The sequence below is a fragment of the Haemaphysalis longicornis genome, unplaced genomic scaffold (assembly GCF_048455015.1).
Source record: "Haemaphysalis longicornis isolate Haplotype H1 unplaced genomic scaffold, Haemaphysalis longicornis Haplotype H1 scaffold_1, whole genome shotgun sequence".
Classification (NCBI taxonomy): Eukaryota; Metazoa; Arthropoda; class Arachnida; order Ixodida; family Ixodidae; genus Haemaphysalis; species Haemaphysalis longicornis.
Window position 1 is genome coordinate 468,202,640 of NW_027526203.1, and position 15,624 is coordinate 468,218,263.

Genomic DNA, 15,624 nt, shown 5'->3' on the forward strand with positions numbered 1-15,624 from the left:
GAAACACGAGAGAACTCGGGAATGGCCAAAACGGGATTTTTCACTGGTGTACGTTGCATAATTGCCAAGTACTTGAGCCCAGGGGAGGAAATGCCAACAGTGAACAGTTGACTGTCCTGAAAAGAATTTCTCGAGCGTTTAAAAAGCTCAAATGATATATATATATATATATATATATATATATATATCGAGAGGCAATGCCAGGAGACTTGGCGGACGACGTTCATTCCGTGAGCGGTACCCTGGCAAGCATAGGATCAATCACGATGGCGAAGATGGCGCGTTCGAGAAAAATGAAGAATGATGAGGTGATGATGGTCGCACAGAATGCAGCGACGACGACGAAACGTGAAGGGGGTATTGGCCAGTCATAACAGTCAGCTATGGCCTGATGACGGGACATTTCAGATTCGCGCTTACAATATATATATATATATATATATATATATTATATATATATATATATATATATATATATATATATATATATATATATATATATATATATATATATATATATATATATATATATATATCAGAGTGTCGAACCGAAAAAAATACCGGTTCGGTTACGGTTCGGGTTCGGGTGAAATAATTTCGTTCCGGTTCAGTTCCGGTTCAACAAAATCACGTACCGAACCGGTTCGCGAACCGGTTCGGGAGCTTGAACCGGTTCGCGAACCGGTTCGATGAGTTGAATTGTCACTGAAATTAGAAAAAAAATATTTAGTAGTTTAAAGCGACAGTAAAATCAAAACACAAACAAAAACTCAAAATGCTGCTGTTCCCCAAGGGCAGAGGCGCAATAGCAAAGCAAACTTTAAACATTCACGAGATATTAGAAAAACAGAGGAAGTGGTGACGATTTACCACCTACTTTCTCGTCCAGACTTTATGTTGTCCTAGCCACTATTCATATAGCAACCGCCAAGAGATATGACGGTGGGATATATTTTCTGCCTTTTCATTTTTCGCAATCGTCGCTATGGAATCGCCCATCACGCTAACCTTGAAGCCTTAAATTTAGGTCTGCGTACTGGCGCGTACAAATATCAGCGCTTAATAGTGTGCATTACAATCAGTATGCCATCGTACCGCCTGACCCCCGGCCATCTTTCCGTGTGCTACATTGCGGAATATTATAACAGATTATGCTGTTACAAAATGAAAGGGAAATTTGACACGCGGAGCATGAGATGAACCTTTTTGGGTAGACGCTCTTCAATTCGTCCACAGCAGTACTCCCCTCCGACCAGCCGCGGTGGCTGAGTGGATAAGGCGCTGCTGAGCGCGAGGTCGCGGGTTCGATTCCCGGCCTCGGCGGCCGCTTTTCTGATGGAGGCGAAAAGCAAAAACGCCCGTGTGTACGAAATTTCTGCGCACGTTAAAGATCCCCAGGTGGTCAAAATTAATCCGAAGCCCTCCACTACGGCGCGCCTCATCGCCTGCGCTGCGTCGGCGCGTTAAACCCCACAATCAAATCAAATCAGTACTCCCCTCCGGAACGAGTAGCAGTAGAAGTAATGTAGCGAATTGGGCAGTCAGTACAAGTGCACCTCCGAAAAAAAAAAAGCAGATCTGAAAGAGACAAAACTGCAGAACAAACAAACAGAAAAGATGACCGCTGTGCGAATGGGACAGTGTGAGGTACCGGCCTGCCTTTCTGCACGTGTCATCTGCTTTATTACTGTTTCTGCTTCCAAGACAAGGTCAAAGGCTGCAGTTTCTTGCCAAGGGATTAACTGCGCACCTTAACAGTTTACGCTGACATATCTGTTGTTATTTGTACTGTAAAAAACGGAGCTTGTCCACTGTACTGTCCTCAAAAACGGTCGTGGGTAAGGGACATCGAAGCCACTTGTGGTCAGCAGCAGGCGGTTTAGCCACTGAGCAGCTCCTGCGGTCATACCTGTCAAGTATTAACAATTTGCAGGTGTCGGACCTTTTAAACAAATTATGAGGAGCAGGAGGAGGAATAAACTTTATTTATGCGAGCGTTAGGTGCTGCTGTCTGGGCACCCGCCTGGTGGGGGGAACAAATTATGAAATGCAAAAAGTTTGCACACATCGGGAATGGGCTTTCGCTGCTGCGCACTGGAGCACTCCTGCAGCCTGATTGCTCCACTAAAGTCGCAGCTAGGGAAGGGCAAAGTCGTTTTATATCCCCTGCAAGCTGCGGAGAATGACATTTCGTTTGGTCAGCTTGCACTACGCTCGCGCTTCCAGCAGAAACAGACCATTGCTACATTGGTGCTCATTCATTTCTCTTGTTGTTACATAGAGCGTGATAGTGTTCAATTGTCTGGAGGGGAAAGTGCGCGAGCGGGTACGAAGTTGATGGTTCGTGGAAGAAAAAAAGGCCTGAATTGCATTGACTGTGCAGTGTCAACAGCGGAGGGTCGAACCGTTTCGGCATGAACCGGTAACCGCTATTTCTTTTTTCGGTTCAGTTCCGGTTTGGGTTCAGCGCGCTCAAAAAATAACGGTTCGGGTTCGGGTTCAGTTCCGGCAAAAATACCGGTTCAGTTCCGGTTTCCGGTTCGGTTCGGTTCCGGTTCGACACCCTGATATATATATATATATATATATATATATATATATATATATATATATATATATATATATATATATATATATATATATATATATATATATATATATATATATATATATATATATATATATATATATATATGTGTGTGTGTGTGTGTGTGTGTGTGTGTGTGTGTGTGTGTGTGTGTGCATGCGAGGCAAAAGCAGGGATAAAATAATATTCCAACTCATAGATGTTTTACAGCCTCCCAAATTCGCATATAAACTGCGCAGCTATACCGCCAAATCATAGATATTATTTTAACATATACGGTGGAAACGTCCACGCATGCGGCCCGAGGAATTGAAGACGTGTGGGGTTCTACAAACGCGTTTTATGCGTAATACAAAATAGGCTTCATAATTAAACAGTGTAGTCGACCATGATGGAAATATGAAAGCTGTGATTTCAGATAAGATAGAGCAAAGGGTGGCTGGTCGACCTCTTCAATTTGCTTGAACTTTTTTATATCATGCCAAGAATTTGTAATGCCCAGATTCATCAATATTTTCCCTTGCAAAAAAGTTTCTAACGGTAAAAAATTTTGGAACACGACAAGGGGGAAGCCCGCCGCAATCTGCCCGTGCGCCTCGGCCAAATTTAGCGACGTCAATCTACGAAAATATTCATGAGGGGCAATTCGTAAACTTTAAGCTAAATTTACGCCTGGTGTACATTTCTTTTAAAAAAAGGTTTCAACAAGAATATAATTTTTTCGCAATAAAATGTTAACTTTGGCTCAGAGCCTAGTTTTTTTTTTTCGAACATTGAGTTTGGGATTACAAAAGGAACTTCAAACCTTCAAATTATACTCACGTGGCTCCTTACGTTTCTAAACAAACACACCAAACATCATGATTGTATAAAATACAGTTAAGATTTAACGGGCACGCATGTAGCAAGAAAAAAACTGAAAATCCCAGAAGCTAACATAAAAAAGGCTCTTCGATTTTTCTGGAACTTGATTGATTGCAGGGTTTAACGCGCCGACGCAACGCAGGCGATGAGGCGCGTCGTAGTGGAGGGCTCCGGATTAATTTTGACCATCTGGGGATCTTTAACGTGCGCCGAAATCTCGTACACATGGGCGTTTTTGCTTTTCGCCTCCATCATAAAAGCGGCCGCCGCGGCCGGGAATCGAACCCGCGACCTTGTGCTCAGGAGCACAACGCCTTAACCACTGAGCAACCGCGGCGGGTCTGACCAGATCGGCCTTTACATGCACTTGCGTTATCACCAAAAACATGTTGAATCATTTCCTTCCTAAAGCACGTACACCGCGGGAGAGTAGCCCTATCCGCCAGGCTCTCCACGACGTGGAATGTATTAATGGCGACTTCCCTCAGATTTGTATAAATTATGTATGTTTTGTATAAAAGGCAAATGATCCCTACACGGATACAATAACTGAGAATGGAAGAGAAAAAAAACGCATTTTTAGTATCCACGTTGGCACCATAAAGAACAATGTGCGCCTAATGTAAAGTGCAATATCTGGGGAAATAACGGTAAAACTCTTCGGTTCAGCCCCATATAAAAAAACCGCTCTTTCAATTTTTGTGAAACTCTCCCAAGGTGTTGGCCGCTAAATTTACTTTCGTTAGAAATAAAAACACCTTGCATCATATTTAAAATAGGCGGAAATACAGCGCTCCTTGCCTACAGAGGCGGCCCAGCTGGAACGTACTCTGGAAAAGCGCGCAGTTACCAACAAAAGGTACCAATATTCTTCGTGTTTATTTTTTAGAGCTTCCTCTGTATTTACTAAAGAGCTGGCGCTCTTCCTTTTGATATGCTATTTTACCTTACCGAGATAATTCATATCACTAATCCCTGTATCCGTGCACACTGCAGTCCTAAATGCGCTGTATTCGCTCTATGAAATCAAATATTTCACAATATGAGAAGTTTCACACATTTTTGCTGCTTAGTTTGACGGGAATACTGTGTGCTTGCCTCCACGTAGCGCCACTTTCCTCTTGCTTACTCTCGCGCACGCACACACGCACGTACATTTGTGAGGCGCTCACAGTGATGTGATTGAGGACGGCAAATCGGGCGAAGCGGGAATACTTCACAAATGATGAGTTGGAATTCTCAACGAAAAGTCGGACAAAACATCATCTTGGTTGTGCTTGATGACGAGGAAACTCTTTTTACGAAGTACTTCAAGACAAGGTCGATTCTGGGAAAAATCCACATGGACATGCAAAGCTATCTTTACTACAGCACTGGGCTAACCGAGTTTAATATCTCACCCTCTGCAACTTGGATGAGTAAAATGTATTCCACAGCAAGGAATGTGCTGCTGCGAGTACTGTTCCAACTAGAAGGTTTGCGTTGCAAACCGAAGACTGGAACTGTGCTCATTCTGTGAACTGTTACCTTCCACTTTACCCCTCATCCTTATTCACGCCCATGGCCTCATGGCCTCTCGTTTTAATTAAGTGATGCACTCAATTACGGGAAATACCAGGACATCAAGTATTGATGCCAGAGATTTAGACTGTGCATTCAGTTTCAGAGCGCCATGAAATCAATGCTATTAGGGGGGAAGGGGGGGGGGGGTGAGGCAGGTGCGCAAAAGGCGAGTCTCTCATGCTCGAAAGACTAAGTATTTCTAGAGAAGGCAGGGGTGGCGGGTGTTGAGGGGGGAGGGGAGATTGTGGTTGTCACGTGGGAGCCAGTCAACTTTATAAACACGGCCCTTGACCCTCTAGCACTTCTTAGATTACTCTGGATTGCATTTGCAAATAATGCATGCGGCGTATAATCCTTAAACACCAGGCTACATTTTGCGACCTGAGGAAGATCTCAAAAATTGCAATTAATACGGTCAAGAACATAGCAACTGCGTTGTCTAAAAAAATTAAGTGCGTACAGTTCCCATAGGTGGTGCTACACAGTAGTATACAATTTCGATAGGGTGCCGATTGTTTATGGCGTCAAACGTTTCCTTTGAAACTGCCATTTTTCTACTGTATTCTGTGTAATTTCACCTCAGCTGTGATCTTTTACCTTTTTTGCGAAAAGGAACCAAGTATATGCATATCTTAAGGGCGTAACTATATCACTGCTTCCTGTCTGAGCAGCCCGCGAGGAACATGACTGACAAAGCTCCATTCTCATGCTTTACACACCTCAGGATGTATATAATGCAAGCTGTTTTACAAGCCGAAATTTCGCAGTTGCAAGAAAAAATACCAAGAAATGCCGAGCGCCGTGAGCCTGTGCCCCGAGGTGACCGCTGAGCGTTCCCGGCCTCGAAAAAAAAAAAAACTGGCAAAAACTTTCAGGAGCGAGAAAATGCCGAGCGCTCGTGAGCGCGTGCTTTGCGGCGATCGCCGAGTCCTCGGCTAGCGCAGTGGCTTTAGAAAAAAAGAAAAAAAACTCCAGTGTTCGCCGTAATCAAGGCATCGCTTGCTCGGAACGAGAAAGACACGTCATAGCGTGCGGCCCTCGTTCGTTTGTCCTCGTGTCGTCATGCGCATGCGCCCACACCCTGCTTGGGAAAGGTCACCGCGCCCACCACATTCTCTTGAAGCCATTGAGGTTTAAGATGCCATTACAAGATGCCATTACATCGAAGACGCCGTCGTTTTCTTCGTATATGACAACGAGTACTAGCACCACCTTCTGCAAATAAACATACTGAAACGATGTGTCCGCGAATTCCCACCCACAACAGCTTCGCCATTCAAGCCTTGCGCGTGAGTGCAAGCTTCCCTGGATTTTTTTCTAACGAAAGTAAATTTAGCGGCCAACACCTTGGGAGAGTTTCACAAAAATTGAAAGAGCGGTTTTTTTATATGGGGCCGAACCTAAGAGTTTCACCGTTATTTCCCCAGATATTGCACTTTACATTAGGCGCACATTGTTCTTTATGGTGCCAACGTGGATACTAAAAATGCGGTTTTTTTCTGTTCCATTCTCAGTTATTGTAACCGTGGAGGGATCATTTGCCTTTTATACAAAACATACATAATTTATACAAATATGAGGGAAGTCGCCATCAATACATTCCACGTCGTGGAGAGCCTGGCGGATAGGGCTACTCTCCCGCGGTGTACGTGCTTCAGGAAGAAAATGATTCACATGTTTTTGGTGATGACGCAAGTGCAAGTCAAGGCCGACATCTGGAGAGAATCTCAGAAAAATCGAGGGTGCGTCTTTTTTATATTAGCGTCTGAGATTTTCAGTGTCTTTCTTGCAGCATGCGTGCCCGTTGCATCTTAACCGTATTTTATACAACCATAATGTTCGGTGTGTTTGTTTATAAACGTAAGGAGCCACTTGAGTATAATTTGAAGGTTTTAACTTGAGTACCTTTTGTAATATTTAGGCTTAAAATTAAAAAAAATGAGGCTCTGAGCCGTATTTGACATTTTATTGCGAAAAATTTACATTCTTGTCGAAAACGTTTGTTAGAGAAATGTACACCAGGCGTAAATTGAGCGTAAAGTTTACGAATTGCCCGTCATGAATATTTTCGGGGATTGACGTCGCTAAATTTGGCCGAGGCGCACGGGCAGGTCCACCTTGTCGCGTCACAAATTTTTTTAGAGTTAGAAAATTTTTGTCTAGGAAAATATTGGTGAATCTCGACACAAAACTCAGGGAATGATATAAAAAAGTTCAAGCAAATTGAAGAGGTCGTCCAGCCAGCCCTTGTTCGATCTTATCAGAAATCACACAGCCATTTAAAAGAGATTTGCGTTTTAAGTAGCTGAGTATCCAGCCCAGCTGCACACATTTCGAACAAGTAAGGTGGAAATATTGATTCAGTACACTATTTCACAAGCGGCCATATTTTACCTTTAAGAATAAGTGAGCTGAAGCACTCCGCATAATATTCGAGAACGTTTCTGAAATTGCCCGTCAAAGCCAGCTGCTCGTAGAGTTCCGCTCCTATTTGCTACCGCTGCTGATGCCTCGCAAAGTTGGGAGGGGTCTGTCACAAAAAATAAAGATTGAAATAACATTCTAACAATCACAGATGGAAGCTAACTGCTAAAGGGAATATGCAGCGTTCTAATCAATAAATGCACATGCAATACACCAAAAGAAGTTTTTTGAAGTTGAATGGAAACTAACTGCTAAGGGGAATATACAGCGTCTTACCCAATACATGCACATGCAATGCACATTCAATGCACATGCAATGCACAAAAATAATTTTTGTTTGAAGTTGAAGTTTACTCAACACTAAGCATGCATACATGAAAAGCTGAGTATTATACGCGTTGCATGAGGTGATCCCAAAGTAAGAACTGTCGGGGGACCCCTTAACGCAGCCTGTATTAGTAGACAACGCATAATAAGATGCAGCAAACAACGGCTGCTGTATAGGTAGGAAGTACTAAAATATTCAGAGAAAAAAAAATAATTTATACGGCGTTCGAATATAGGAGGATTGAGAAGTTTAAAAGCCTTATAAGAGTAAGCATAAAATAAGTAAACAAGGTTTTGTGTTATATGGGGTGTAACTTTGTACTTGCACATCGGAGAAGCAATAACATCACTGTACACATATGTGATACAACGAATCATCAAACCAGATTTAAACGAGCACAAAGTACAAAAGCACGAACAAATTAAACTTTCAAAATAAACGTACATACATTTAAACTATAGCTCAGTCAGTTTATTTATTACGTGTTCTTTAGTTCGCCGGCAGGATGAACTCATCGTGAAAGAATGTTTGGTTTCAGGAGGAATTCAGTTCCACATAGATGCACCGGCATAACTAGCGTCCACTTTTCCGTAATTATTGTGGACTTTGGGTAAAATAAAATTATCGCGCGCTGAGCGTCAAGTGCTGTTATAGTTAGTAAACAGTTCAGGATTGAAACTTTCCATGCGCGGCTTATGGGCAGGAAACTTTTGTTGTTTATCTAAAAGGCCGACAAGAAACCGAGCTCTTTTCAGAAACCAGTATTCTATGAGCATTTAGTAAAATTGGAAGTGGTGTGCCAATCGTATTTTGAAAATAATGAAATGCCATGAATGTTGTTTTGGTTGCGTTGATTTGTAACTGATTATTCAAGCCCGACTTGTTCACGTTGATAAGTTCAGAAAGAAGAATACACGTTTACTGGAGCCGTCAAAATTGTGGGGAGGGGAGGTCGAGGTTCTCCTTAGTCCAGCAAGCCCATGGGTCTTCGCGGATTCAGCTGACTGGGATGACTGATCACTTCTAGCGACGAGTAAAGATCAGTAATAACGAAGGAAGGTTCGTGATTTCGACCGGAGAATGTGTTCTGCGCGGGGTCATTTATGTGATCCGACAGTAACGTTTTGCATTGAGTAGCGGTATACAGAGCAGATCCTGTTCTTCAAACCGAATCATTCCCTAATTTTGCTCGACTCTTCGCGCTGACAAGTAATTCCCTCACATTGTTTCGAGGTATGCCCACGAGAGGTTTCGAGAGTGCGGGGCAGTGTGAAGGGAGACGGAAGGCGCGGAATTTATCGCGAGGCCCGCGGCTCGACGCGCGCTCCGGCTGTGCTGGAGCACGACGTCCGTAAGGTTTCAACAGCCAGCCCTGGCTAAACACATCCTTCCGACCCAAACGGGTGCTGACGGCCAATATTTCTTCACTGCGTTCAGTTGACGCAATACAGAGCGGTGGAAGCCGTGAGCGGTTATATAGTTACGAGGCAATATTTATGGTTTCCGAGAAGAACGAAACGGCCCATTTTTCAAAAGCTCCACGAACCGGTATTTCTGATCGACCTTATATACAGTAAGAAATTTTAATTGGCCCACTGCCTATAATAAGAAAGCCTCTAAATCCATAAGTAAATCCTGCTCACAATTTAATTCCATTTTAATTCCATTTTTTAGGGAGGAATGTCCACGCATTGAAAACCGGAAAGAATTAGGAGTATCGCAAATGGCGACTGTGAGGATTGCTTTTTGGATGTAAAACACGTTCTGGCTCAATCGTGTGACGGGTATTCTTCGCAAGGGTTCCTGCATTGGTGTTGCTTCAAATTCAGCGAGATTTGTGTGGTATGACTATAATTAGTCGGTGGAAACTTCTCTTGGCTACGAAAAAAAAATTCATGCAGCCGAATCACGCAGGTTAGGTGGGCGACTGAACGTAGTGCCCGACTGGCTTCCGCTGTTACGGGCGCAATAATGACCTTTATTTACAAACATTTCCCCAAGGACACACATGCTTCGTTGGTTGTTATAACCATAAACATTAACCGCGTATCTGCTTTCTTTGGTGCAAATGACGTCAGAAAACGATCGCGTTTTGGGAGCCTCCGCCTAGCCTCCTTTCTTCCCCTTCTCAGGCTCGTCCTCCCCTTTCTCACGGTCACCTCTTCTGTGTCCCTCTCCCCTTCTCCCTGTAACCCACCTTTCCCGAAGCCCTATTTCCCATTCCCTTCAATAATTCTGCTTCTACACCTCCCCCTAACCTCTCTTCTTCGTCCTCCTCTTTCCTTTCGTGCTCCACTCCTCTTCCCCTCTCCCTCCTCACATTCCCCGCCTTTCTGGTCTATTTCTACTTCACTCTCACTTCCAGCTTTCCTTTCCCCCAATATTCGGATTAAATTGCTCGGCACTTGGATTAAATTCGCTGGCACTTGGCTTAAATTAGATGGCACTTGAATTAAATTGGGCGGCGCTTCGAAAATGTATGGCAGTTGGATTAAATTGAGCGGGAAACCTGTAGTTCGGCGGCCACCGTTCGGCTTGTGTGGCCTGGCGTGCGGGACGCTAATTAAGAAGTTGATTAACGTTATCGCTTCTCGGCCTTTTGGCCTCTTACATTTTGGCGTTAATTCTTTTCTTTGAACCGTAAAAACTGCACCACTCGTTGCAACAAGCGATAGAGCCAGCCACCCCGCCACGCGTTTCCAAAGCCACGCTTGTACCAGTTGTACCACGTCTTCTACAGGTGGCGACACGAGTCCCGTCCGAGCGCGGCGAGGAAAAGCTACGGTAAAGCTGCGGTGCTGGCGAGCGCGATTGCGCCATAGCTCGGCGAGGTTTTCCTGCGCACGTTCGCCGGCCCAACCACCACCTTAAACAGCATCGCTGTTAAAATTTTACCCCTCCAATTTGATTTGCTGCTGCACTTCATGAGCGAACAAACAAGCGGCACATGTCCAAGTTTTTCCTCACGCGAGCGATTCTTCTTGGGAGCTCTCTTGTACTTCTCTCTTCCTGTACTATCGGAAATTCAACGTTCAAATTCTGGAGGTTTTGCCCACAGAAGATACACGTGGGCTATGAGGGCGCACTGGAGTGAAACGGCTTCGGGTTAATTTCGACCCCCTGGGGATCCTTAACGGGCGCCGAAATCCGGACATGCGGGCGTTTTCGTCTTCCGCGTCCAGCAGAACGGCCGCCGCCGCCGGAATCGGACAATTGGGCCCGTGTCATTGGGCTGAGAAGCACAACGCCTTGGCCACTGAGCCAACGCGCCGGGTCTCTCTGTGCTATCGAACTTCCACTTTCCTGCGTCTCTTTTACCGCTCCATCACTAGTGTTTCACGTATTTTCATAAATATGCATTAATAGAATGAGTTTATTTTCTCCAATAACTCGGTGCGCCCTTGCTCTGCCCGCAGATGGGAAGCCACTGCCGCAGGAGTCCCGGCACACGCTGGAGAAGCCGGGCACACTGGTCATACACGAGGCGCGCAAGGAGGACCAGGGACCATACCGCTGCATCGCCGTCGGAAGCAAGGGCGACATGGCCACGCGAGACATCTACGTCATCGTCGTCAGTAAGTGGCCTCCGGGCAGCAGAGCCTCGCAGGCGGAGGCTGGTGTTGTCGGATACTACGGCAGTGCTCGCAGTAGTCGGCAGGTGGCGTGGCTAGGAAGAAATTAAAGGTATCTGAGAAGCAAGTGAAAGAGCAGACGCTTCCAACTGGCTAAAAGAAAAAGAAAATTGAAAAAATTGTTCCTGGTACCCAATGCTTAGAGGGAATGGCCTTAACAAAAATGGCCGACGATTACTATACTCCCTAGTGCGAATTTGTGCGCAGCGCAAACTGCAGTCTTCCCGGTCACGGCGCATAGCTGCTGCGTCTCAGGAAGTGATCGTGTGATCAGCGAACGCACGGCGGCGCGCTCTACTCTGCCGTTATCTCGCAGCGTGTCGCCGCCGCCGAGCATATTTGATCCTCCCACGCAAAGTCACGTGGTTCCGATGAGCCACGCAACGTGGAGGAGAGATAGAGTTGCTTTATTGAAAGAGAAAGAAGCAACGAGGAGGACGCCGAAGGACGTATGTATATACGTGCATCGCGCAGCGCGTGCATTGCTTCCGTGGCTCCGCCTCGGCTTACCGCCCTGCCCCTCACACTTTCGCCATGCTTTCCTCCTTCGTTTTCCTTCTGTCTTCGGTGTTTCCTTTGTTCGCTCGGTTATGAGGCCGACGAAGCCGCCAAACCACAGTAGCGGACGCTTAACGGCCGCGCACTAAGTTGATGACCTGTGTTACTGAGCAGCTCAGCTACTGTAGCTAGGCGGAACGGCCAAGTTTGACGTCTCGGGAAGGTGTCACAGGCCCCGATAAGTATCGGTAGACGCGCATTACCTTCGTGGTCACCACAGTTTATGTTATGTAAGTTTGGTGTCGCTTTCACGGGGACACTTTTTCACTTTAACTAAATTTACCGATGCGTCCTCGATTAGAGAAACGCTGGCGCATCCCCTATCGCCCTCCATTTTTATCAGAATAATTTCCGAGTTAAACTTGATTCATCCAAGACGAAGGCCTAAAAGTTTAATGTCCGCACTCCAAAAATGGCGCTCTGCGGTTGTATTCTTGTTATATGGTACGACCCAACACCGACTGTTTGAAAGGGACTCGTACGGGGACTGATTCACTTTCTCTCTTTCCTTTGTGCCTGGAAGCACTGCGAAAACCGTAGTTATGCCAACACAGAACTCATGTGCATGACGTCCCTTTTATCTGTCATTTTGGACTGTTCAGAACGGCCCCAGAGCAGCTCCGTAGTTGTTTGCCCACCAAATTTCTGTCGCGAAAAAGCAGATTTGGATTGCTCAGGAATTTCAAAACTGCTCTGGACAGGCAAATAATGGAGACCAATGGTTGGCTCGGTGGAGCAAACGCCCATTCTAGTTTCCGTTTTACTTTAAAGAGATTACCCAATGCTTTTTATTGCTATAATTCCTAGGAAGCGGCGGCCAGTAGAGGCGATATTGCTTGTGTGAGTACCCAGACTTTCAAGAAAGCGGGAAATATTGGAAGACATGTTACGCTTGTTTTAAACTTGTGCAATGTGCGTAGATCAGTGGTATTTGGCTCGGGTATTTACCGGTCCGCTAATCTGAGGGCTGGACGCGCTTATTGACCATGCTAGAGCGAAAGCTGTACTACGCCAGGTCTCGCAAGGTCATGCATCGCGTTTCAATGACCTTGAGCCGCGGTAGGGCAAGTGTGGCAAGTCTGACGTCACGCAATGTAATCCGCTGCGGAGAGAGAGAGAGAGAGAGAGAGAGAGAGAGAGAGAGAGAGAGAGAGAGAGAGAGAGAGAGAGAGAGAGAGAGAGAGAGAGAGAGAGAGAGAGAGCACCAGTTTAGGGACGTGGGGCCCAGCGGGCATCCGTGACCGCCGGGGCTCGTGCCGTGACCAGCTCTTGATTGGCTCTGCCCGAGCGGTGAAACCACCACTCCCATAGCTGGAGCAGGGAACAGGGGGAAGGGGTCCTTGGGACATTCACGTAGCGCGTGACAGAGCGTATCGAGTGCCCCACAGGCAGGACAGGTGAATACCTACGTGAGGTTGGTGTGCGTTAGGATGATGCGATGGAGAAATGTGCGCGTTTGAAGCTCTCGCCACATGTGAGCGGCTGCCGATGAGAGGTTAGGGTGAGGGGGTACGTCCAGTGGAGGATAATGTCCCTGATTGTCAGAAGGGATTGTGGCCTCTCATGAGGGGTACCGTGTGTGCCGGAAAAGAAACGGCGGCTCGGTGAGAAAGCACGCGAGCACCTACCTTCAACGCTCATTCACGCCTACTCATGTGTGAGCCGGGGTCCACAACAGGGTCACGGCATCGGTAAAAGGGTTAGTTGTTAGTAACATAAAGTGCTGCATGGGATATTGCACCCCGAAGAAAGTGTCTCAAAGCTGATTGGGAATCAGATAGAACGTACGCTTGGGTCGTTCGATATGATATCGCCAGGGCAAAAATTGGCCGCGTATCTGCTCCTTTCGTTGCAAATGTCGTCAAAAGACGATAGTCTTTGTAGACATTTGCCAAGGAAATGCTCCCCTTTGCTTTCTCGCTCACCTCTCATGCTGTTCCTGTATCGTCGCGCTCATCTCAAGGTAAACACACTAAAGGTTTGCTCAAGGCGATTTGAATTTACCGCGTTCCACTGCTACAGGCCGGGTTCCTCGATGCCAGCGCTGCAGTACGGCGGAGACGCGCGTGAATGGAGGCGGCCGACTAGAAGGTTTATAGAGCTGCGTGGCCGTGCTCCACGTGCGTTCAAAGCAGATCGTGGAACCTAGCTAGTGGAACCTTTCGTTGCTGTTGCCGCGTGATTTTTCATATGCCGCCAGGAGGCGGCGGTTTTCTGCAGAAGATGTGAAATATCATTTGCTATCAAAAAACCAAGCATCCATGAATTTTTTTAATAAAGGAACACTGTAAATATCCCTTGTGTACTAATCTCCTGTCTTATATTTGCGTAATGTCTTGTTCTTGTTCAACAAAGTTGACAAGTATGAACATATATACCGGGCGTAGACGTTTACATGTGGCTATGAGTATATAAGACTCTTGCGCAATATCAATTTTACTTTGGCCGGGTGGCTGAATCGAGTCACAGACAGACAAACAGACATACAGAAAGACCAAAATTTCTGGGTTTAAGTAGCCCATGAAAGACTATCGTCTTTAATAGCTGCCTCTTCTGCCGACTTAAGCCTGTTCTGCATGGCGTGAATTCTGCATTTCGCTTGTGAATTCGCAGCTGCGGCGCCGCTCGTGCGGCAAAACGGTCTATTCTCGTTTCTGTGGCAAATTGCCAAATGTTTGGAGCAGTCGAACGTCTCCTGTGAACGCCGCTTGGTATTCGGCAATTTGTCGCAGCAGTGAAAATAGAAAAAAAAATAGATTGTTTTGCCGCACGAGCAGCGCCACAGCTGCGAATTCACAGGCGAAATTCGCACCATGTGAACGGGCTTAAGTGTGGTCTGTTGGAATGTAGCTTCGACGGGCGTCACGGTGCCTACAACCGAGATTACATGCGCTGTTGTCGTGATAGGGGGAAGTATCAGTGTATAGCACAGCGGAGAGGCGTCGCAGCTGTGCGCACTCGGAGTCTCGCCGCTGCGGTTTAACGGCTGCTTCGCCGGCGCTTGGGCCTTCAGTTTCGCCACGGATGGCGCGCCGGCTGGGCCGTCTGTGCGCCCGCTTCGGCGAAAGCGAAAGGGTGAATCCAATCATTCGGCAGATGTAGCCAGACGGCAGGCTGCGAGATCTCAAGCAAACGGAAACTTTTATGAAACACTGTGTGCATAGACTTTGCAAAACCCAGCCAAACAAACCTTTCGCTAGTGGTAACAAGGTTTGCAAGTGTTAAACCTGAGTCATTTTTTTAAAGCCGCTTCACACGTCGACAAAAGTGTTTCAAAGGCCCTATTGCAGAATTGCAGGCCTGACAGTCCGCCTTTTCCCCAGCGAGCGACTGGCTAAACACAGAAAAGTTGGAATTAGGGAATTACGTGTCGCTGAAGCTACTACTTGATTACGAAGTACACCCTGGAGGCACTAAGCATTGATTTCTGCCATCTCGGTATCTTCAAGGTGCGCTGAAACCTGCTATGCGGGCGGGCGGTTTTTAAAGACGATAGTCTTTCTTGGGCTACTTACACCCGAAAATATCTGTTCCTCCATTGAGCCTTCCGGCCTAAAGTTATAAGAATACTTGAACGAGAGGATAATAAAGGCAAAACTTTTCCGAACCACTAAATCTATTAACACATTTAATACTTGTCAACATTGTTCCGGGGAAAAAAACGCTAA

The 15,624-nt window shown here is 46.1% G+C and overlaps 1 protein-coding gene across 1 annotated transcript in view; it reads left to right on the forward strand.

Moving 5' to 3' along the window:
• Positions 1-15,624, forward strand: part of LOC144162659 (cell adhesion molecule Dscam1-like) — an 809,120-nt gene that overhangs the window by 627,303 nt on the left and 166,193 nt on the right. The window contains exon 8 of the mRNA XM_077693289.1: positions 11,183-11,341. Coding sequence (XP_077549415.1) covers positions 11,183-11,341 — 159 coding nt within the window. The remainder of the gene's footprint in view (positions 1-11,182; positions 11,342-15,624) is intronic.